Source organism: Diadema setosum, chromosome 11 (genome assembly GCF_964275005.1).
Source record: "Diadema setosum chromosome 11, eeDiaSeto1, whole genome shotgun sequence".
Taxonomy (NCBI): Eukaryota; Metazoa; Echinodermata; class Echinoidea; order Diadematoida; family Diadematidae; genus Diadema; species Diadema setosum.
The window spans coordinates 16,426,271-16,451,833 of NC_092695.1; the positions used below are offsets into that span (position 1 = coordinate 16,426,271).

A 25,563-nucleotide genomic window follows, 5' to 3' on the forward strand; every position below is an offset into this window, starting at 1 on the left:
CGGACGGACGGACAACCCGAAAACATAATGCCTCCGGCACCACTTCGTGGCGGAGGCATTAAAAAATACAATGGATCTCTAGATTTGATCTCTTCCATTATAAATATACTTTTTTTTTTCTCAATAACTTTCCCCCTCTCAACACGAGGTAATGATATGGTCATAAATGATCAATTTAGAAAGTAGAGACAAATTTTCATTTTGAAAGAAATTGCTTTACGATTTTGAGGTTTTAGACAGCTCTTGATCGAACTGTCGGAAGTGAGCTGTATGCAAAGGCAATAAAAGATAAAATTACTGGACAACGTTTTGGTAATTTTCCCAACTGTCCAGCTTTATTGAGGGTTATAACAGTCACTTTAGTTGCTCAACATGAAAGTGACTAACTTAAGTTTTGTTACACAAAACAGAGCCAACAAATTTTGATGTAGCTGAAGTCACAACCATCTAAGACCTGAAGAACATGAAAGTCCTTGTATGCTCACATCCCGGATCACTGAACACGGAATTATCACAATGATTTTTGATTGTTGGTGTATCAAAAAATCTTGCTGTGAACAAAAGTCCAGACCACTGAAGTCACAAGGATAAGATATATCAACCTGAATATTATTTTGCGTCCACAATGACTTCAATAACGTTATGCTCCCCTGTAACGTTCCAGTACACGGCCGATTCTTCAAACTCACGACAAGATCCCACGCCTGCAGTTGCTCTTGCACGGGTGCCGGGGAATGAGAGTCTGGTATGAACCGGTGACACGAACGAAACACAAGACACTTAAGTGTGGAAGAGAACTAAAAAAAATACAAACAAACAAACACGATAGATGTTGGAAGAGTTAGCGTAAAGCCATATGCCTCGCAGTGGTCCAGTCTGGTATGAGTCCTCCGATTTATACAGTAGATATGCCACAGTCAACAGAGTTAAAAAAAAATTATTCGCAGGCCCACCATCCTCAGATGTTACCAGTTTCCTGCAGCACATTTCTCCTTGATGACACGTATAAGATCTGCTCTTGGTATCTGCTCCTGTGGACGAGAGAGGAGCACAAGAGATTGAGGTGAAAGAGGTGAGATTGATTCATTGGCTTGGCAGTTTGGCAACAGTGCTGGGTGTGATAAAAAATTTAACGAGCTTGGCAATAATACTGGGCATAATGAAAACTGGTTCCATTGGGATCATGAGTAGTTTTGCGCTTGATTTACTGTTCCTACCTTGATTACAATCACCCAATCTTTCTGGGGATGAGACAAGAGAGCAAAGAATGAGGCAGAAGAACTGTGAGTTATCAGCCAGGCATCTACATAGCTACTCTACTGAATGTGATGATGACCGATTTCAACAGGATCAAGACGCATTTGCAGTCAAAATCTACCGATAAAGTGTTATCTTGGTGCTTTGAGTTGTTATTGCAGTCCTGACCAATATTCAGTTACAATATCAATATTGTCCATTTGGTGATTCATTTTGTTTCAAGTCTTGAACTTAAACACATAAAACGTTAAACAAAAATATAATCACAAATCACAAGACATGCATCATAAGTACAATTTCGACATACAACGCATCACATATATGTTTTTAAAAATCCAACATCCAACCAAAAATCAGACATTACATTTATCTCTGAATTGAATATTGTACTTCTCAGAACACAATGTAACATTCCACAAAACAAAATTGTGAAATAATTTGTAAAATAATTACCTTGTGCATAAAAACAGAACACGCAAGGGCGCCACGACCAAAAATTACAAAATGGCTAAATCTACAACTAATACACTTCCATATCAAATTTGAATTAACATAAATCTTTAAGATTTCTCTTGCAATGGCACTATGTGCAATAAGGCTTGCATCTTCACAATGCACTGGTGCATAGCACACTCCTTCTGGAGTGTTATGTGTTGACCAACTGGGGATGGATGATCCTTTTTTTTTTCTTCCTTTCTTTTAAAAATTCAAAATATCACATTTGAGGTGTGTGTCCATTAGAAGACTTTGAGATGACCTTACCTCCACCCTGGTGGCTGTGTCCCTCAGAGTGACCACGCCGTCCTTAAGTTCCTGCTCACCAATGACCGCCAAGAGGGGGATGCCATACCTCTCTGCCTGCTGGTACTGGTCTAGCATCTTGGGGTTCTTCTTGTATGACATTTCAGCCTGCAGAGAGAGAGAGGAGCAATGTGCAATCACAAGACTAAGTAATTATTTTGCAAGCACCATAAAATATTGCTACAAGATTCTATCTTGAATGAGGCTTCCTTACGGTACTTAGCATCAAACTGCCTCCCCCCTTTTTTTTATGAGTGAAGAGCCTATAAACTATTCCCTATTCAAAATGCCTCTGTAATCACTTTTTAAGCACTTGTGCCACTGAAGGTTGTGAATGGGTGACCATCATGAATCTTTTAGACACATATTGTGTGATGATGACTTGTCAAACATTCAATTTTGCAAACAACATGACTCATCATTTTGTGCAAAACAAATGTTTTATTCTCCCCAAAACCCTAACCCTAGCAATTCCATACTTCCAAATACTTGTCTAATACTTATCAGTTCTAGATCTACAGTCTTGAGAGAGATACATACTCTGACAGTAATCTTTCTCCCCTGATCATTTGATCCAAGTCCTAGCCCTCTCCCCACCCCCAATGGACAACATTTACCATTCTAACTCCATTTCTCTGACTCAAGATTCTCTTCATTCATGGACAATTTCTACTAAGATCAACTGAATTTAATAAGCACATGAATTTACTATGAAGGAAATGGAAACTCGACATAAAATGTTCACAACTGTTTACGTGCACTCTTGACCTGATCAGCAAACAAAACAAAACAAAAGAAAAATAGAGAGAGAGAAGAAAGAAAACAAAGTAGAGCAAAAACATTCCAAACCAAGCAAGGAAATGGTGAAACGAGGACACTGCCGTAAGACCACACCAACACCACGTCTCTTCTTGGCCATTGATCTGAATATAGGACATATCTGAATATCTCATTGGCCCATTCACGCTGTACAAACAAGTGAAGCAACTGCACCACCACCTTACCATGCACACTATATGGGGACTTGCACACATTTTCCAGCAGAGACTGCAGAGCTAGGTACACAAGTGTATGGGCAATGAGCACAGCAAGATGGCAGCATAGTGGCTTCAAGGCAAATGGCCAATGAGATATCCAGATACTTCCTATAGAGATCAGTGGTCTCTGCTCACCTTGATATCTGCCACCCAGAGGTCATTGCACAGCTTCATCCTCTCTACCAGCATGTTGGGCTGGGCAGAGGCCACCAGCACCTGGGTCTCGATGGTGCGCACCACTGCCTCCGACTGCTGTGCCTTGGCCTCCATGATGGAGAACACCCTCTCGATACCGATACTGACTCCAACACAGGGGACCTTTGAGAGAGAGACAAACCCCCAAGTCGTAACTTATGTCAAACTTGACTCCAAGCAATGTAGCATCATTTGTGAATGATTACACATCCAGCACATCATTTAGATCAGTTTGTGCACGCTTTGCACTTAGGGTCATATTTCCTTTTTTAAGTGCTATCCAACACCCACATTTACATAACTTTAATAAAGTCAGATGAGGAAAATAGTTAGAATTTTTTAAAGTTTTACATTTACATGAAATAGTGATAATAACAGCAAACACAAATGAAGGAGGTGACGATGTTATCATTTCACCTTTTCCACTGATTGTACATAAATCTTCACTATATGACCACCTTTCTTTATCTTCTTCTCTCTCTTTGTTTGTTTGGTTTTTTTTTTTTTGGGGGGGGGGGTACATATGAAATCCACTGCTGTAAGTTGTATTCTCCTCTTCAAACTATAATAGTTTCATAGTGGCATTGCAATGACTTTAAGGGAAACAGGGGATGTAGATGCTAAATTATTGACAAGAACATCAAAATGTATTTTATGTACAACCTATTGGAAGAGTTGTGAGGTGATGACATCATCACCACTTGAAATTTGCATTAAAAAAAAAAACACCAAGCAAATATGTTAAGAAACTTTAACAAGAGCCACTGTATTCCATTCAAAGGAATTCAAAATAATCATGACATTCATATCATACCTTCTTGTTCTTTGCATCAAACATGCCAACAAGGTTGTCATAGCGACCGCCTCCAGCCACCGAGCCCACGCCCACCTGTTCCCCAGTTTTGGTAGGGAGAGTTTCAGCACCTTTGAGAATAATGAATAAAATAATGAAATATACTCCTTGCAGCATTTGCCCAAATGTCATTCTAAAATAACTGAAAAATACATAAAACACACAAAATTTGAAAGCTGGCTAAATTCTAATTTGCACAGTTGAATGCTACCCAATAAATGCTTCAATACTACCCACATACGTGCTACAAACTACACGCAAACGATATTCCATAAGCACTACAAGACAATGCATGCATTGGAATGCAAATATACTGTGAACCTAAAATGAGGAACTTGACCTAGTCATTCATTCTCCGTGAAATATTCTGTAGCAGAAAAAGTATATTGCTACAGTTTCGGTCTCATTTATCTCAATTCATCAAGACATGCACAATATCACGAGGTCCCTAGTTAGAGTCTCCTAACTTCAGCAGTTGTGCAAGACACTAAATCCACATTGCCTAGTCCCCTAGAGGGGACTTCAAACTGTTGGTCCTGTGGTTGCTTGCAAACAAGCATTTATTGCTTTCTTGGCGGCCGCATGAAATATACCAAATAAAATGATATGTGATACAACATGCTGACTACAAACATAACACCACCTGTCAATTACTACTACAAGTTTGAGGTAATATCTTAGCGTGTGGTGTATTGGAACTACAGTTCTTTATTATCAACCCCTCCCTCCTGATTATTCGGTGATTGTGGCTGGAACTAAATATCACCTTTCAACACTGCCTCATAGATGACACCAGTGTAGTAGTCCAAGCCTCTTGCTAGACTCATGTCAAATGACACCTGTTAATGAACATCAAGAACTGACATGAGAAAATCTTCTACATATTGGATCTCTTTCATTACATTGGATGGGATATAAATTTTCAATGATAACGACAGGAATGCTACAATTGACCACTGATGAAATGCTTTACATAATCATGCATTCTAAGACAAGTCATGAAGGGATGCTTCAATGGCAAATGGATTGTAGAGAAAATTTTACAATGAGTAAAACATGTTTTATTTTGTTTTATAATTGTGGTATTATTTTACACTGTTTTATAATCATTTTATAATTGCACAAAAATACTGTACAACCACTTCTAATCTTAATTTTCCTGATCTTGAAAGAGCTGCATATTTCATCCTTTGTATTTCACCTTGGGTAAAAAGATACATGGCACCTTCATGGCACTGCAGCATCTGTTGATTCATTCAGTTTATTTTATCTAATTTGTTTGTTTTTGTTTTTGGGTATGTGTTAGTTTGTTAATGTGCACCTCAGGGCTTATCACAATGTTTTACTCTGAGAAGATAAATGCACACTGCCAGACTATGATTTCATGGTGGCAAAAATAATAATCATCAGGATTGTCATTACTTTCCTTTTCCTTTATTTGTTTCGTCTATTCATTCACATGTCGATAAAAAAACAACAAAACAAAACAAAACAAAACAAAACATTTGCATGTGGAGACAATCAGCTCAGATATAACACATACAGTATAGTGCGCAACCAGGGAAGCCAAAAGATCAGCAGGCACATGACTTGTAAGGAACCATCAAAATATACCACTAATGACTAAAGAAGATCCAAGTCCTGTCTGAAACCCACCTTATCACTAACACCAAAGATTTCACAGTACTGGAGCAGGAGTTTCATCGCCTCTAGACCCTGCATCGCCGTTTTGCTTTCTTTCAGGGTTGTTTCACTGCTCAGTCTGTCAATCAGCTCAACACCACCTGCGAGAAGAAAAAAAAAATCAAAAGTACTCTGAATAGCTCAGATTTAGTTAACTACATTTCTATCTTCATTTATGATATGCTAGTTCTACTAACACATGAACTGAAATATTACTGACAAAATACAATTAGTCATATTTTCTGTGAATCAGGTGCTATTGTGGTAGCATCGAAGTTTTGCCTCATTAAACTTGCTTACCATAGCAAGTAAAAAATAGCATGACTAACAGTATGCCTTTTCCCAGCTTAAAAGCTTTCATTTCAGTATCTATGAGCAAGCTGTAAATGAGAACCTAACTTTTAAATGCATCCTCCTGTCACAGCTGATAATTCTTTGTTTATTACGGGAGAAGAATGGTTGGGAATAAATCATTGGAAACTTAGAATGAGGCTTTGGCACAAATTGTTATGGCATGAAAATTAACACTCCCTGGTGCTGCTTTGCTTTTCAGCAGTGATTTGTTTTGGCAGTCACTCCATTTCACTATTACAAGGTACCCAGTACCTTTATTCCACATATATCATGTATGTCAAACACTGTATCAAATTAGATTCAAAGAGACAAGCACAGGATTGAATGTTGCAACTAAAATACATTCATATTTCTCTCTCTCTCTTCCCCCTCCCCCCCCCCCCCCAGGTTTTTCTCAGAAGGCCATGGAAAATTTGGCTCATGAGTGTGTTCCCCATCAACTGCCTTCACATCCCTATCATTCATACTGTCAACCCAGCTTTGGTTAAGGGTAGAGGAGAGCAACTTGATTCAGATCCAGAATAGTTGCACTTCAAGATGCCTTTAACATGAATAACTTTTCAAGGCTTATACTGTAAAAGCTGTAATTTTAATGAGGGGTTTAATTTTTGTGAATTTTGCCAATCGCTGTTGGGCTGCTCGCAAAATAATAGCATGCAAAAATATCGCCACCTAATCTTGATCACATAAAATTTGCAGAGTGAACAGACAGGTGTTTGTGCACTATGAAAACCTTGGTGTCAAATCACAAAAACAATATCTTGCAAGAATGTCTGTGACCTCCTCCTTAATGAAAATATCTCTGCATGAAAATAACGGTTTATACAATAGTATGCATGAAATGATCTTTTAAACACTCTACATGATGAACTCACCACTCTGCTGTACAAAGACTCCAATCTTGTCAGCAGCCATGGGGTCAATGCCCTTCTCATCCACCATCTCTGCTCGCACATCTTCCCAGAAAGTCTGTACATTTCAATTGAAGAAAAAATATACACAAGAGCAGTCATTAAAACTGACATACCTTTTCCAGAAATAGAGGGAGAATGAAATGGCTTCGACACAGGGGGGTCCCACCTCGAACACAAGCTTGCAATCACTGAAAAGTGCAGCAAACTGCAGTTATAACATCACTGACTGACGAGTGTTATGAAACAAAACCATGACAGTTTTGGTTTGTTCCCGAGTAACTGCCAAGAAGTTATGTATCATATATAGCAGTGCCATTAAACCTGATCATTTTTTCCATGTATAACAATGTAGATGATGAGTTGCATTCATATGGCTAGCATATTGTGGGATCTGATCAACATAAGGGATGGTGTAAAGGTTATGTTGCATTTCCTTCACACTGGTTGTAGTCATCGCTTATCCCGACCAAACAGTGCCAACAAAGATATCCTAACTTCAAGGCAAGTTCCTTCACATAATGCAGTCAGATGAACTATGCTGTGAACTCAGACCAACTTACCTTGTCTAACTTGTCGACAGATGAGCATGCTGTTCTAAATTTGTCCTCCGGAACCCCACAGACCTCGAACATTCCGTCAAGGATCTGCCGGTGGTTAACCTGATTGAAAACAATGCAGCAGAGGTGACAAAAGAAAATCTATAATAATGAGGTACATGAAAAAAAAAAAAAAAATCTTAACAAACAAACAAGACTATGGGTTGCTCAAGGAATTGAACACAGATCATGGATTTGGTTTTGCAATTACTATGAGCAACTTCACAAAATTCTCTGTATGCAACATCCTTATGCATACAGGTCCAATCCTCATTGCTCTAGAAGAACAAAATATCCACATGACGTCTTCTGGTAAATTATGATGTAACAAACTTTGACAAGCTTTTTCCTAACTAGACAAAATTTTGAAAGAAAAAAACAAGATTACAAAGTATGTTGGAATTTAGTCAGGAAAATGTACAAGGACTCCTGACTTTTTGATCACAGAACTATATCTTGAGAGGACACTAACATCTCAATCAATATTGTACTTACCTTAATGACAAAATCACCAAGTTCAAGGTTTGTAAGAATTTCATGGACAATCTTGATACATTCGGCATCAGGGATCATTGGGTCATATTGACCTGCAATGTCAAAATCCTGCAGGGGTTGAAATAGAAGAGAAAATAAACAAAAGGCTGCCGTCAGAGCAACATACACAAAAGGTCCCTCACTGTCATTTGCTTGAACTTGAAATTTCCATTCCATGAAATCCAACACAGAGACTTTATCTCTTCTGCAGCACATCAAGTCATGAAAAAACAAGGAAAAGTAGAAATTACGCGGTGCGTAATATATGTCCCCGCCGGAAGTAGCATTTAGTAGCACAATGTACAATATAGGTAAAAAGATCAAGGTCAAAGGTCAAAGAAGTCAAAGGTCAAAATTTTGAAGCCCTCACCTAGTGCCATCACATAAGGCAAACGGAATCGAAATCGGGTTAGAAATGGGGAAGGAGTAGCATTTTGTAGCCAATGTACAATGTAGGTAAAAACTCAAGGTCAAAGGTCAAAGAAGTCAAAGGTCATAATTCTGTGTAGAAGTTTTGAAGCCCTCACCTAGTGCCATCACATAAAGCAAACGGAATCGAAATCGGGTTAGAAATGGCGAAGGAGTAGCATTTGGTAGTAATATGTACAATACAGGTCAAAAATCAAGGTCAGAGGTCAAAGAAGTCAAAGGTCAAAATTCTGTGTAGAAGTTTTGAAGCCCTCACCTAGTGCCATCACTTAAAGCAAACGGAATTGAAATCGGGTTACAAATGGCGAAGGAGTAGCATTTTGTAGCAAAATGTACAATATAGGTCAAAAATCAAGGTCAAAGGTCAAAGAAGTCAAAGGTCAAAATTCTGTGTAGAAGTTTTGAAGCCCTCACCTAGTGCCATCACATAAAGCAAACGGAAACGAAATCGGGTTAGAAATGGTGAAGGAGTAGCATTTTGTAGGCAATGTACAATATAGGTCAAAAATCAAGGTCAAAGGTCAAAGAAGTCAAAGGTCAAAATTCTGTGTAGAAGTTTTGAAGCCCTCACCTAGTGCCATCATATAAAGCAAACGGAATCAAAATCGGGTTAGAAATGGCGAAGGAGTAGCATTTTGAAGCAAAATGTACAATATAGGTCAAAGGTCAAGGTCAAAGGTCACAACTGAAATTCTGTATAGAAGTTTCAAAGCTCTCATGTAGTGCTATCATATAAAGCAAACAGAATCAAAATCGGGTTAGAAATGGCGAAGGAGTAGCATTTTGAACATTTTGATCACACACGGACGCACGGACGGACGCACGGACGGACGCACGGACGGACACACGGACACACAGACACACACACGTACGGAGCCCGTTTCATAGTCCCCTGCTCGAACTCGTTCGGCGGGGACAATTATTACCTTTGTGTCTGTAAGTTAAATACGTCAGATAAACATCACAGTGGATTAACATTGAAATGTTTCATCCTGTATTTCACAACTTTTTCTTTGGAATTAGCTAGATCCACCCCTGAACAACACTGACAACAACATTGATAAGGATGATGACAATCAGGATGATTATAACAATCAGATGTGCTTCATACTATGCTTCTAAGGCCTGGATGGCAGTGCAGTACTAGGAAAGCCACTGTAGATAGCAGGCCAAACATAACACAATAACAAGGCACTTGCAAACAATAAAGCAGAAACGAAAGATACACACTTAATATGAGTGATACTTCATACATAAACTACCACACATGTACATGTATCAAGGTAGTGGTGATACATCTACTATTTGTTACTACATTACCTACATTGTGACTGAGGTATCAACCTTTGTTAAAGAAAACATTTGCAATTTGAATCATTTGTCATCGCAAAATCAATTTGCCAAGTATGCAATCTCGTCATGTGCAGAAAATGGCAATCTTTTGACTCAGAAATCTGACACGTTTAGATGGCAAGATCAAGTCACTCTGCCTTGCAACAAGCAGGGCTTTAAATCCTTGAAATACTGAGAATCAGTACATGCTCTCTGCCAGGTATCAAGTTTTATCCAATGCCAAAAGTGCAGGAAATGATTAAAGACATTACTTATGTACACATTGGTAGAACTCCCTATACCGTCCCCTGGTCATTGCTGGGTTGTCTCTTCTGTAGACTTTGGCTATGTGGTAGCGCTTGATCTTTGCTATCTTGTTCATGGCTACATAGCGTGCAAAGGGGACCTGAGTTTCCACAAGAAGTAAACAAAAAGGCTAGTAGTTAAAAATACAGATATTTCCAACGAAAAATCTTTCAAGTTGCATACAAAAACATGACTGAACACCAATGACATACGCTGGTATCAAATTAATTCCATTACAGCATCAAATAACTTCAAACTTCCATCGATTTTCATAGTGTCTCATCGACAAGCATTTTTCTTCACAATTAGGCTAATTATCAGAGGAGATAAAATGATGTGTAATGATGGCATGATACAAAATTTGCATGAGAAATTATTGTTCAACTTTGTGACAGTATGGCCAAAAACCACCTGCACCTCATACACACAAGGAAATATCTTAGGAAACCCATTGCAGAGTTGATGACATCACAAGATTAATCATACTTTGATAATGATTACTCATAATTAGATTAATTTTTCCATCACATATGCAGTTTCCTCCTGATAAATTAACATGCTCAATTCATAGAGAGGCAGGAAAACTAATCTTTCTCTCATTTTCCAGAATGAGATTAATGCTTAAATATTTGCTTGTGGGTCCACAAACTTGGTCATGCTCTCCCCCATCCCAAATACACAGAAAAACTAGAAATGTCGCTATGGCAACTGGTATGCCTCCGCCATAATGCATGATTCTCCTAATAGGTCTAGATAGTACATGTGGACAATGTGTGATTACATTTTCACAATATTGGCAAAATATTAAAATGACAAGTTTGTCACAAATGTGTTGAATGTTCACCTTCCTTGACCTAGGTTTAATTGGATGAATAGGAGAGCATGCATTTGGGGATTTAAGGACTTTAACTTGACTTTGACCCATTCATACGTTTATGCATTGAGTAATTTTCAAGGTATGGAGAAAAAGTGCAATTTCTGTATTGAATAGTAAATTGTTACCATTTTCATCTGGCCTGTGACCCTAAAATTCATAAGATAATCACTGTCAGGCAGAACATGCATAAATATGTAGTAAGTTTCAAGATAACTTGAGCCACTTCTGAGATATGGAGGAAAAAGTTAGTTCAGCACTTTCACTTGATCTTTGACCTTTTGACCTTTGAGGCAAAAAAGAAAAAAAGAAAAAAAAAAACTTTCCAGAGAATCTCTATTAGGTTATACATACATACACCAAGTGTAAAAAAAAAATAATCCTGCTGGCACTGCATAAACATGAGGGAAATAGTAACATTTTGAAGTGTTGCCCTTGACCTTTGACCCCTGACCTTTGACCCCATGAACCCTAAATTGTCTAGATAATCACTGCCAGTCAGTACATGTATATATCAGGGCTCGACACTAACGGTGGCCCGGTGGCCTGGTGGCCCAGGGCCACCAAAAACGCACGTCGGGCCACCAAAATTTCAGAAATGAAGAATTTGGTGGCCTGATCGAGCCACCAAAAAAGGTCGGATGTTTGCCTTTGGGCCACCAAAAATAAAAGTTAGTGTGGAGCCCTGTATATATACTATGTTCCATGAAGATACCCTGAACAATTTCCAATGTACGGAGAAACAAGTAAAGTTTTAATATTTTAACTTGACCTGTTGACCTTTGACCTCATGACCCCAAACTTTCACCAGAGAATCTTAATTGGGTAATAAATGTATACACTAAGTTTCAAGAAAATATCTTCCGGCATTGCATAGATATGGTGGAAATAGTTAAATTTTACGTATTTGACCTTGACCTTTTGACCTTTGACCTTGAGCATGTGCACCCAAAAGTTGGTAGGCACAACTTCACCCCCTAATACACATACATGCCAAGTTTCATTACAATACCTCAAAAGGTTTTTTAGGTACGCTGTCCACAAAATTCATTACGGACGGACAGAAGGATGGACGGAAGGACGGACGGACAGACAACCCGAAAACATAATGCCTCCGGCACCACCTCGTGGCGGAGGCATAAAAACGAAAAGAATATTCAACTGAATAATTGTATCACTGTACACAGGGACACTATGATGGAGACATCAGTAACATGAAGCAAGGACATTTTTTTTTTTTTTTGCTCTTATATCCTCTATGTGAAGTTTTCTTTCTTCAAGATGTTTGCTGTGCCATGTATGATTTTAATTTAATAATTTCAAATTTATGAAGTGAATCAAAATTAGAGAGAGAGTCACTCACTGTAAGATCATATCTGAGTGAAAGCAACTCTCCACCCTGGTCCTTGAGGTCGTAGATGAGCTTGGAGTCCTCTCCGTACTTTCCCGTCAACGTCTCTTTCAGCTCAAAGACGGGTGTGTCGATCGTCTCGGCCCCGTGGCGCTTGAAGCAGTCGATGATGACCTTGAAGACGCCTTCCCTAATGGCCATCTGCTTCGGGGTGTAGTCTCTAGTACCCTGAACATTGGAAATTATAAATCATTGACATCCACACCTCTCTCCAAAGAAATGATCATGACTATTCCTACCACAATAGAAAGATGAATACATTTTACCATCAAGTTTGACTTACTCTATTGAATGATTCAAAACGATTGGCTGCTGTTTGCTTCACTAACATAAATTTATGCACCTTGAAACAGCTCTTTCCACTAGAAAAATTCACCTTGACATATTCCATTTTAAAGCAATACTTACTATACTCTTAAAAACCTGTACTCCTTTGAGTGGCACACATCTGTTACATTGTCTTTATAGAACTTTCCTTGACTATAGGTTGTATATTGAATCGTTGAATCAGACAACTGTACGTAACACAAAAAGCAGAAATGTTCATATGCATGAAACTTTCACAAATGTCATGAGGAGCCAAATTGGCAAAAATAAAATGCATGCAAAAGTTTTTGTCTACACAGTATATTGAATGCCAATGGCAATAGGCAAAAGTTTGATGCTGCGAATGTCTCTGGTTTTAAAGTGTAATGTTTCCACTGAAAACTAATAGGAATGATAAAGTCTTTCAAAGCAAGATGCAATCCAGTACACTTTTCAAATTTAATGAGGACATTATTTGGCTCAAGTCATTCACTGTGGATGTAGTGACATAGATCAGATCTTACAGAACTTGTCTAGGACACCAGTGCCCTGCCATTTGTGTGATTCCTCTGTACCCACCACAATGTCAATAAGACAGAACCCCTCAAGTGTAACAAAGCCACTGTTCCACATGAACCCATCTGATCAATCTGATCTGATCTGATCTAATCAAGGATTAGATGATTATGTAATCTACATCAATCCTGACTTGATTTTTTAACACCTGGGCCCAACAGCAACCAGGGCATGTCAGCAGATGACCACAACAGTGAGTACTGTAAATACATAAAGCAGGCCTCGACACTAACTTTTTTTTTTCTCTGGCAGCCCATTTGGGCCACTAAAATCTTTGAATTTGAAGTTTTGGTGGTCCGAAAATGAAAAGTAGTGGTCTGAAATAAGAGGAAATATCTTAACAAAAAAAAAACCCAAACAAACAAAACAAACAAAACACACATTTTGAGTGTTAATAGCCAGACAAGGCCACCAAAAGATAACCTTTTTGGAAGTTTGGTGACACGACACAAACTGTTAGTATCCCTGGGCCACCGCTAACGTTGAGCACTGCAAAATGAGCTAACTACAGGTGATGCAAGGAAAAAAAAAAACAGAACAGAAAAGGAATAGACAAAAATTCAATTGTATCATACAAATTGTAATAGGGCAACATCATGATTACCTTTGCAGTCTTGAGGACATATTTTTGGGTGGGGCCATCTCCAAGCTGGGCCTTCAGGGCAAGGAGCTTACCCACCTCCTCTTTGATCTGAACAAAAACAAATGAAACAAACATGTATCACTGCCATTCTGTCCTTGCTTTACAGCTTTACAAGTCAAAAGTACAGGGAATTATATTTTTATCTTCACAGCCAAACTGTGCCTGGCTTTAACAACACTTTTCAGTTTCCAAATGAATCACTGTTGTCATGGACAAATGTCGTGCATTAAGGTTCCTGATTCAACATGAACCTAAATCTCACGCCATCCTGGTGTCATACACCATGTATATGTATATTCAAATGATTTTTATTACTGAATAAATGCCTGAATTGCATTGAATCTCGACTGAATAGAGAAAATCCAAGGCAATGACATCATCATCTTAAGTCTTATTTGCACATATAATTGTGACTAATACTCGTTTTGTAAAAACATGTGCCAATCTCTGTGTAAATTCCATACAGTATATTTCCCACTGTCTGATTTTCATCAAGCCTTCTCATACCTTTTGTTGTGTAAATTGGACTAATCCCTTTCTTCTCTGTAAGTAAACTTGATCACGGAATGGGGTTTCCCTTTAACTGCTTTATCGGTCCATACTTGCACTTTGCTCCCTCTTTTGAATACTTTACAGCTTATAGCACAATACATACCACTTGTTTTATCCCCTACATTAAACTGTTATATCATTGCTGCCAAAACAGATATACAACCCCTCCCCCCCAAAAAAAAAATAAAAAAATAAAAAAATGCTCACAAGGCCAATCACCTCTACCGTTAAACAGAAGGAAATCACCTAAACAGATAAAGTATATCCATGAAGGTAATATTGTTGACAGATGACAGATCTGCACTGTATCAAGGTGATCTTGCTGCAGTGCATTTAGAGGATGACATGAACATTGTGTATACATGCACATACACAGTGTAACATACACGACCATACATGAATACATTTATACACTCATTCCAACACAAACGCAACTCAAATGTTAATGATACACTTATTGTCATACATATCTTTTACACACAAACACAGACACCCATTACACACGCACACACATGCACTCCTGAAGGTCAATGGTACCAGTATAGTCCTGATCATAACGCCTGCATGCACCCTCACTAGACATTGTACCCATCCCATGTAATATGATACTGGGCCAGCCTATCTCCTTCAAACTGACGTCAAAAAGAAAATCTATCCCACAAGAGAGGTGCACTGTTATCTGCATCCAATGAAATATTACACTACTCTCCTCTTCCTACTGGATATTCATATTCTATGTGACAGCTCACTTTTTCATAATGCGCACCTTTCACAAAATTTTCATCTGTTCTTCTGATGTCATACCCGGTAATAGCAACACACCTAAGACTTAAGATTTGATACACATGTACTGTAAAGTGACTATGCTTTCCACGCTCTGTTTTCTTTCGTCTTAATCTTTTCTTTCTTTCATAGGAAAAAGTTGGAAGAGTTACATCAGAGATACAAGTAGCACAGTGTACCTGGTCATTTGATGAATCAGACCACAATCCCATTGCGGTTGACAAGCCACGCCATGTCAGCGGAAGCGTGCGACGATAAAAACAGCACAATTTCGTCCACGTCAGGGCCATTATTCAACAATTATCATAATATTGTTTGTTGTTGTTTCAAAGAGTTTGCGGGGGTTTTTAACAGCACAAAATGGCCCCATATGAATCAACAACACAGTTTCCAAAACCAGGTATCAGCATTCAAGTATCCAGGCGTCACGTTGGGGTCACATTTAGACAAGCAGAGAATCCACATCCGTTTGAGTGGAGGGTGGTGAGACAGTTCCCGATTTTTTTTACCAGGTCAGGCCAGGAAAGATAACAGGGTAGTTTTCAGTTGCAGCAGCAGATCCGTGGTTACCAGGTCGCAGAGTATCCGTTTACCAAGGCCAGTTCCACAGAAGGCAGGTTGAACCGAGGCAGCGGAAGAGTGCCAGAGGAAAGAGGGAGAACAATTGGAGAGTAATTCCTTGAGAGCTCAGAGTTAACACGGCATGAAATGCACAATATTCAGAGAGACAGATTTCTTTGATAGAATATTCCTACTTGATTTTAAGAAAATGCTAGTGATAAATGTGAGCAATGCAATTATCTCCACTAAGTCAATTTCTCTCCAATTTACACACAAAATTTCACAACTACACTGCAAGTCAACAATATCTTTCAATCCTGAATACATTGTATGTCCTTAAATGCCAGATTTTTTTCTTTCAAATATAATCTTGACGTTGTTACGTCGAAGTGACTAATGGCTTTCAACCACTGGAAATGGCTACTTATTAAAGAAATAATCATTGCACTCTGCAAGTTAAAGTACACATGTACCAAATATGCATTCCCTTTGCAGAACTGTGCTACTGGTTTAAGGCATCATTTGCCTTGGCCTACAATTGTACTTCACTCAATAAGCTTTTCAGATGACCTACAGAATACAGTGATTGTAAGACTTGCTGCAAGCAGAAGCAAAGTAAAACACAGAAAAGGGAAAAATTGTTCCAGAAAACAATTAAACAATGTAATGACTTTGACTATTTTCTTCAAACAAAATAATTGATAAATAATAAAGAACTTTTCACTTTACATTTCAAGTCAGTTTTATACCAGCCCGAACTGCAATCATCATGATCAAGAATGAACATGAGTCTCTTGTATAACTTACAGAAATAAAAATATGACAGAAATGGTAACAGCAGAATCTTTATAAATGTGCCGAATATATATTTCTTGTAGATAGAAGAGTGCTAGGAAACAATTTCAAGAACAAAAAACCTTGGAGGGAAGAAGATGTAACTCATGGATACCCCCCACCCCACCCCCCGCCCCTTGAATGTAGTTGTAGCATTGAAATAAAAGTGACAGATCAGTGAAAGTGCGTTTAAAATGTATCAAAAAAAGACGTTACAACTGGAATGTTAGTAAATTATTATCTATTGCTATTTACCAGAATACCTCCTGAGCTCACTTGGTTATGATGCTAATTGGTGCCGGCATTGAAAATTCTTTCAATGCTGTCAATTCCAACCATTATAAATATCTACTTTTGTTATTTTGTTTTCTATAAATATCACTTGGTGTCAATGCCAGAGATACACCATGAAATTCTACACTGTATTCTTCCTCATTCTCGCTGACATACTGACATGACTCTACTCGCATAAGATTTAATGAAAAAATTTGATTTTAAAATCTTCCAGTACAACTACGCATAAAAATGATACTTCACAAAAGCAATATTTGGGTCATGTGACAAATGAAACTTGAATAAATACCCATACTGTAGAACATTATGTCACATGACTTTGTGACATTCAAATCGTTGTTTTTCTTTTTTTCTTTTTTTAACTCATTGATTCTTGACCTACATCCCTCACATTTTCACTGAACTCTAGCTCTGACAGCACTGATTCTATTTCAAGGGCAGTCCATGCAAGCACTCCTCCAAAGCCCTTACCCGCTGTCTGTAATCAAGTGGTTTGTTCAATTTGAGCTCCTTAATCTCACAGCCAATGATCACAATATTGCGGTACATATTGTACTGCCGCCTCAGAGCATCTTCTGAACTCATTGTGGCACAGTCCACAGAAATTCTATTCCCATGAGAGGAACATGTAAGTATTCATCAATATTTTGTGTTCTCCCTAGTAGTACACAAGTGTCACAATTCGTGGCATGCTCTTCATTTTCTTGGATCCTTGCGGATGATGTTCAGCCAGAGTGACATTTGGTCTGCCTAGATGAAGGATGGACTAAAAATAACATTCCACGAGTTGAAGCTCAACCAGTTCAACCAGTTAAATGTTATCACAGCAAAGTAGTGACAAACCAGCTGCTGAATAAGCTTGAATCATGTGAATCACAGAACATGTTCGGGTCATCTCACAAAAATGAGGCATAAGGAGACGTCCATGTTTCTCGGGCTCTGCGGTTCTTGCCGGTCAACTTGTCATAAGGGTATCGCTGACCACACGTGTTGTACACTCCAAAATCGTGCTGCAATCAGTGCACTGTGCCATTTCTAAAGAGAGCAGCCAATTACAGTGACCACAAACAAAAGATTGCCAACTTCAGTCAAGGACAAACTAACAAGATAATACACAGATATCGAAGTCCACGATGAGACATGAACATGTAAAAATCAGAACTTGGCTGAGAACTGCTCAAGACTTGCAAAACCTGGAGTGTTCACTCAACACCTTATATTCCCCAAAATGACAGAATCTGCTGCATTTTGAACAGTACTGCCTACCCCAGAATTAGGAATCAAAGTGCATCACCCCATATCAACAGAGAGGAAAGATAACCTTCATTGTTATCATAGACTGCCAGTTGCAGGAACAAAGGCCACTGCAAAACAGGTCCAGGGTCCATCAAGTGACTACACCTGGGATGACATGACATTAGGTAGTGCTCAGTACTTTTGGAATTATACCACATATGCTGCATGCATGACAAGATATTTTCAAGCATCACATTAAGTTACACTGAACCTACAAAAGGCATGTTATGTAACCTGAATACAGGCAATTCTATGATAAATTTTGATTTGGCTATAGTCAAACATTGCTATAGAATGAAGTTAGAATTGACAAACAGAAAGAAAACAAAATATTTCAGGAAATACATGACATATCAAAATATAGATCTGGACACCTGACAGAAAAATCTGGTAACTTCTGTATTTGGATTGACCGAAAGATCGGTCTGTATCTGGTTGTCAGGGATACGTCGTTATGTGGAGACTACGTCTGGATTCACAGAATCTCTTTGTATGTCTAGAGGGGAGAGCCATAAAAGTGAAAAAAAAAATTATTAAAACTCCTCTGGACAGATACAATTTTTCTGTGTAGTATTTGAATGCCTTGTAGACTTAACCTGAATTATTCAAATAAACAATATCAAACTGTGTACGAAACTGTGTTATGCTGTAACAGGTTTCCACAAGTTTTCTGAAAATAGTTCATTGACCTTGCTTGACAGACTGATTCTTTTGACAGAACTTTTAACCAAAATCAGAATATCTAAAAGTGTAAAGACCTTTGGCTGATTTCATTCTTAAATTCTTTGATTAGCTGCTTGCAATAATATGCTACACCGAGTGACACAAGTTTGCCTGCAATGCTCACAGCATTGCAATAACTAACACAAAGTGAACAACTCTTGTGTGGCAGTAAAAATATGCAAAAGTCTGCACATCTTGGGACTAAGATTGGCATGGTGCATTTATGAATGGTTGCTACGTAAATGGGCTTTGCAGAATATGACTGCGAGATGTGCAGTATCATGTGACTCAGTTCCTAAATCCTTGAGCATGTTGGCAGGTCTTCAATGATCAGGGCACCATTTCATTAAAGTTGTCAGCTCTAACAATTTGTCAGTCTCTGACAAGATCAGTAATATTGTTAGTTTTGATTGGCTGAGAAGCTCTGGTCACTGACAGTTACTATGGTGATTGTCAGAGACTGACAACTTTCATGAAATGGTGCCCAGGTTTGCCCTCTTTTGAAGTCAGTATGATTTCCTAAAACTCTTTGAAAATTTACCACTGTATGCTCCACTGTTTACTACTTACAAATGAAGAAAGCAAAATGTAACAATTATCAAAGTCACTGTGAATTTGTATCACCTGAGATGTAATTTCTTTGCTTCAAACTTTTACAGTGAATAATTACCAGAGAGCACATGTCGTTCTGTGCATCATTCTGATATTCCCATCTTCTGTGACATTACAATTGAGGAAAGGTATATCTTTTTTAAGCTTTAGGTACTTGGCAGAGTACTCAGAGTACTCAGAGTACTTTAGGTAATTGGCAGAGTACTCACACTGTCATTTATTACTTGGCGAATATTATTGATGTTGTCTGCCATCCTTGAGCAACATCATGCATAACATCATACACAGACAAGGTGAAAGGTAACAAGCTTCATGAAGTACATGTATCCTGTTAAATCCAGCTAGGTGATGTACAGTCCACAACTGTTCACAGTACTAGCTACACCATGATCAAGTTGATTTTCAACAAATGTAGCAAAATCAGACGAATAGATAAGCATCAGACATGAACTAAAAGAGAGTTACATCATTTGAATTTTGATATGTTTTCACAGAATACTGATTATGGCCTACCGGTATATTTTGAGAGTGTAATATTTCAGAGATTAGGATTTGCAAAGACAATGTTGCTAGTAGTTGAATTCCAGATCAAGGCCCATGGTGACAGAAAGAGAGACAAATTTTTCAAGAGAAAAGTCAGTGATTTCCCAACCTGGAAATGATATATTATACAGCGCAAAATTTCTATTATTGGAGGCAATATTTTCGCAAGTACACTCATGTACCTGATTTTGTGAATATCAGTTGACTTCAATTTTGTGAAACTTAAACACTACAAAATATGCATGTAATACAGCAGTACTATCTTTCACAAACAGTGGTAATGTATGAAAATTAGAAGAAAAGCAAGGATATCCTACTCTCACAGCTCTTCCAGTGGTTTGTACAGAAAATCATCTTTTCGGCTAATAGTTTAGCAACTGCAATGCTCTTCTGCCTTTCTCTAATGATTTCATGTTCGAACAGAGACTTTAGCAAAGATATGTTTGTAGTTCAATGGAAGACTTGTCAGATGATGGCATCATTACCTCTGCCAATACAACTGTATGAGTAGTACACTAGTGGTTGCAACTAACATCACTTTATCACTGATTTGTGAAAACAAGAAAAACATAAAAATTCCACATTTCTTCTCCAAGGTTTGAATTCATTAAAACCTCTACAATTCTGTTCATCTGAGTTACCTTAGTTTTAGTTAGTATGACTCGCAAGTCTTTTTTTTAAGGTCAAAACTGTGCATGCCCCCATATCTCGTAGGCAAAATCACTTGGGAGGTAGAAAGAAGAATGTGGGGTCGCTGAGCTGTGGAGGGTCTGGTAAGTATGGGACAGGCTGTCACTTACAGTAGTTAATTATGTACATATAACACTGGTTGAGCCCTAGACCTAAAGATCAGTCTCTATGTATCATCGGGAATATGTTCCACAGAGACTACCGTACATCTGGCTTCATAGACTCTCTCTCCTATGCAGACTGACGGCTCCCATACCTGATCCTGCAGTGGGTACCCTGCACGCAAAAACCAATGCAATTGGCTTTAACAGATGCATTTGCCGAAGATCAGTTATCAGAGTGCTATTAGCATGTATAATAGCGTGTCAATGAGCTGGCAGCTGTGTCTTTTTGGAAAGAGTTCCTTATGTACCTCCCACTAATTTTGCTATACTACTCTACACCACTCTGCCCTTGTTAGCTAGGGACAGTGAGCATCCGTGCATTAGTTAACAAGGGTGGAGTACACTAATACTACTACTAGTCTTCTTCTTCTGATTAAGTCTGCCTCCTTCAATAGGCTGAAGATTCTTGGAGACTGTGCTATTTACATTATAATACAGTTTATTTACAGATATTTACAAGCACATAGAAAATTTGACGAAAATATAACTAGCCACTGTGATCAACCGTTAGACGGTTTCGGAATGATCCCACAGATGGTGCTGAAACAATTTCTGACAACAGGGAATTCCAGTTCCTTACAGTTCTTGGAAAGAACGAATGGCGATGCAATTCAGTTCTCGAGTATGGTACCTCTACTAGTGTAGAGTGGTATGATAAAATATTAGCGAAGGGGGAGGGTGGGTACAAAAGGAACTCTTGCTGTCTTTTTTCCATGAAAATTCCACCAAAATCTTTGATATTTCAAATAGCTGGTGAGGGCATTGTATTTAAATTTAATTTCACTAAGTTTTTTGATTTGTCCATCTAAAACTGAGTCAGACATATGAAATGAGGGTGAGGTACCTCACCCTCACATCCATTTGCAGTGTGGTTAACTATGTTGTAGCCTCCCACACAGATGGTCATCTGTACTGAATGTGTGTTCCCGATTTTTGGGGGAAAGCAATTTTTTTAGGGGCTAAATTCGGGGTAAAAAACAGGAAAAATAGTTGAAAATAGGGGTTCTTATAGTATTTTTCCACAAATATTTTGAATTATAGGCGTAGTTTTCAAATCTTATACACAATCTGGAAAGTGTCCTGAAGAGGGCTGGTGTCAACCCTCTGAAATCAATCCCAAATAGGGGCGCTGCGGCTTCTTTGTCTTTACCCCAATGCTCCCAAATGTGCTTTATAAAATTAACTGTGCATGTCTTGCTGCTAAGCATATTGTTGGACTGGCCGCCTTTTCGCAGGACATTTCATCACAAAGGCTGCGTATAAATATAAACTCTGCTTTGACAGCTTCCCTTCCTAAATCCTGTGATGGGGGTCAAAATCATAACAAGAATCTGGAACAAGCATCAAAGAATTGATACAAGCTGAGCAAGAGGAAAAAACAAACAAGAATATCTTTTTAAAGATACCATACAATAATTGGCTGTGATTGCTAACAATATATCATCACAAATCAGCTCACATCCCCACGACCTTATAGGACAAGTTCACCTTCATAAACATAAGGATTGAGAGAATGCAGCAATATTAGTAGAACACATCAGTGAAAGTTTGAGGAAAATTGGACAATCAATGCAAAAGTTATGAATTTTTAAAATTTTTGTGTTGGAACCGCTGGATGAGGAGACTACTAAGACTCATGATGTCATATGAGTACAACAGTATGAAGAAAATGTAAAGAAAATTCAACATATTTTCACTTTTTTTCGCATAATAAAAGAGCACTCGACTTGCCTCTTTCTATAAGGCAATGGGAATAACATTACCCGTAACATATGTCAGTGACGAGTCAAGGGAATGTGTACTTTTTTCAAAAGATGAAATTTTGTGAAATTCTCTTTATATTTTCCTTATATTGTTGTACCCATGTGACATCATACACTGCAGTAGTCTTCTCATCCAGCGGTGACTGTACAAAAACTTCAAAAGTTCATAACTTATGAACGGATTGTCTGATTTTCCTCAAACTTTCAATGATGTGTTCTACTAATATTGCTACATTCTCTCAATCTTTATGTTAAAGAAGGTGAACTTGTCCTTTGTACCTCCCTGTTCCATCTGTTTGGCCAAGTATTACAAATTCCAACAATAAAAATTCAAAAAGTGTGAAAACGGCGAATATTCAACTTCAACAGAATTGTTGAGACTGAGATCAATGCAAGTAATCTGATGTTGTGGAACATTATTAGGGTGAGTTTGTGTCATTTGACAAGTAGGCAAAAGTATACTACCACCAGCACAGCGCTGCATGTATATACTGTATGATTGACTGCCTGTGTGCATGCATGCATGTTTTTTTTTTTTTTCTTTTTTTTCTAAAAACATCCCCCCACATCCCCAACAAGGCCCCAGTAGGAGGCATCCGTCTCAAACAAGTTTTGGAGAACCATCAATTACATGCAACCATCAAAGGAAAAAAAAAATGTCATTAAAATCATCCGAAGAGACAGATTTTTGTGTCTAGTCAAGCCTCTCCCGTCCATCCAAGTCCAGCCAGAGACTTTGGCAACAGAAGCAGCTAGCATAGCTGCAGAGAGAGAGAGTCGAGAGCAAAACTCACCAAGCCCGGCCGGCCGGCGCGCGGCCAGCCAGCTGCTGGGCTGGGCCTCCTGTGGCACGACTGTGGATGGTGCGTCCGGGCGGGTGGAACAGCACATACAAAGTAGAGCCCCTAACGTTACACATGTCTGATGTACACTGCGGTAGTAGAATCTACTTACGATGTCATGCAAGTGGATTTTACGTGTACTTAAAAAGTAAACTAACCATACTTCATGCACTCGTTTCATCAGATAGCTACCTTCTCTTTATCTGCATTGTCTGCTTTCAATTTGCGGACAATCTCTCCCTGAGTCCTGATTTTCTCTTGAAGCACCTTCCTGTCTACAGTCTCGTTGCCGTCAGCCATGTTTCTCATGCAAGTGTCTCTCCGGCCTGCTGCCGAGCATCCTTGATTCTCAACCTATCGATTGCTACTTAACCGTCAACGCACTATGAGCAATACCTACGACGTATGGCAACACACAGCTGATGCAATCACGCTGAGGATGCTTCGTAAATCCACGTGGGACCTCCAAAGTACAAAGTGTACTACAGACTGTTCGTGCTCGTCAGGAGTCGAGTGTACAATCAATGGCTTCAATTCAATTCGTTTGATAAGACCAAAATTATAGAATAATTTGAGCATGTTCCTAGGAGAGAAGCTGAAAACCTACCAGTGCATTCAATCTCGAAATGGAAGGTGATAAATCATTGTCCGGTTTGCTATTTTCATCGTGCACTCCTTCGCGTTCGTTCCGATTTGACTGACATTCGTCCCATATATTTAACATAATAACAAGTCGCTATTTACGAAGTTTTGACTTCATGAACACTAGAAAGAATTAGGCTTATAGAATGTATATTTTCTGCTTGCTTTCCTTGATCTCTTCGTTCTACTTCCCCAGTCAACTTAATCACTTGTCATGTAATATTTCTTCACTATTATGATATGCATCCACTTTTTATGATACCGAAAAGATCTGCCATCAGGTAGCCTTTTGCTACCTTTTCCTTGTCTTTTCCCCGCCATCCTATTCCGTTCTGTTATTTTTTCCTTTCTTGCGTATCAACCGTAAGTGCATTCACAGTTTATGAAGATGGCGTTGTCATAGCGATATTTGTCGGCTGTGAAACACAGCAACATATAAACGGCGAAAAACCTCGTGACCCGGACGGTTACATAGGAACCTACTCGGTTTCGATAAGGTCATCCACTGTTGTAGGACTATATGCTTTACAAATTAGGCCATTGGAAGTAACTTCTCAAACCTAAACAATTTGTGAACTTTATATTTTGTTTAGCGTTTTTTGCTTGTCAGCGGAAGTGGCACCAGAAATATAAACTAGCTGCTTTGCGCCCCCCCCCCCCCCAACGAAATTCCTGGATCCTCTCCTTCTATGGACTACTCTCATCTGCTGCTTCCTTTCTCTTACCAGAGACTCATATCACTCTTTTTCTAGTATCCCTCATGATCTCTTATTTGCTCTTGTTGCTATTCAAGTGAACAATGAAGTATAGTAGCCAGGCCTATCGTTTGAATCATGGATTAAAGGGTGTGTACAGTTCTGGTCGAGGTGAGGATTTAGCTTTTAACGTTTTGCGAGATATTCAGAAACCACTCGCCCCTGGGAGCAACTTTTTTTCACAGGGGTGCTGAACCCCTGACCCACCCGTTCGGTTGCCGGACCATATTAGCAGCGTTTCAGTATTGGGGGGGGGGGGGGGAAATGCATATAGGCCATACAAGCACTGTCGAAATTTTTTTTTTTTTTGGGGGGGGGGGGCAGTGGGAGGTGAAGGGAGGGATAGAGACATTGAAGCGAGGGCGAAAAAGCCCTCTGCCACACAAGGAAACTTTTGCATTTTTAGTG

General features: G+C 38.8%; 1 protein-coding gene across 3 annotated transcripts; it reads right to left on the minus strand.

The window, feature by feature from the left end:
* Positions 1-24,059, minus strand: LOC140235251 (histidine--tRNA ligase-like). 3 transcript variants are annotated; one of them, XM_072315284.1, is made up of 13 exons: positions 23,951-24,059; positions 14,063-14,149; positions 12,529-12,744; positions 10,266-10,391; positions 8,186-8,293; positions 7,655-7,753; positions 7,056-7,149; positions 5,800-5,927; positions 4,910-4,982; positions 4,105-4,214; positions 3,231-3,413; positions 2,020-2,166; positions 1-1,031 (listed from the first exon to the last, which is right to left on the minus strand). In XM_072315284.1, exons 1-13 carry the CDS (start codon positions 24,056-24,058, stop codon positions 966-968), a joined length of 1,545 nt encoding a protein of 514 aa, XP_072171385.1. In that variant the 5' UTR covers position 24,059; the 3' UTR covers positions 1-965. The 3 variants fall into 3 exon arrangements, with proteins under 3 accessions (XP_072171385.1, XP_072171384.1, XP_072171386.1); XM_072315283.1 differs by lacking the exon at positions 23,951-24,059 and adding an exon at positions 17,597-17,725; XM_072315285.1 differs by lacking the exon at positions 23,951-24,059 and adding an exon at positions 15,616-15,720.
* Positions 24,060-25,563: the final 1,504 nt, after the last annotated feature.

What these genes read in the sequence shown, in the direction of transcription:
- LOC140235251 (XM_072315283.1), bottom strand. Translation starts at nt 17,710, where the DNA reads ATGAGTTCAGAAGATGCTCTGAGGCGGCAGTACAATATGTACCGCAAT. An exon ending in AGTCTTTGTACAGCAGAGTG is followed by an intron (nt 5,928 to 7,055) that starts GTGAGTTCATCA and finishes TTCTTCTCGCAG; the next exon opens with GTGGTGTTGAGCTGATTGAC. An exon ending in CTATGAGGCAGTGTTGAAAG is followed by an intron (nt 4,215 to 4,909) that starts GTGATATTTAGT and finishes TTATTCTCAAAG; the next exon opens with GTGCTGAAACTCTCCCTACC.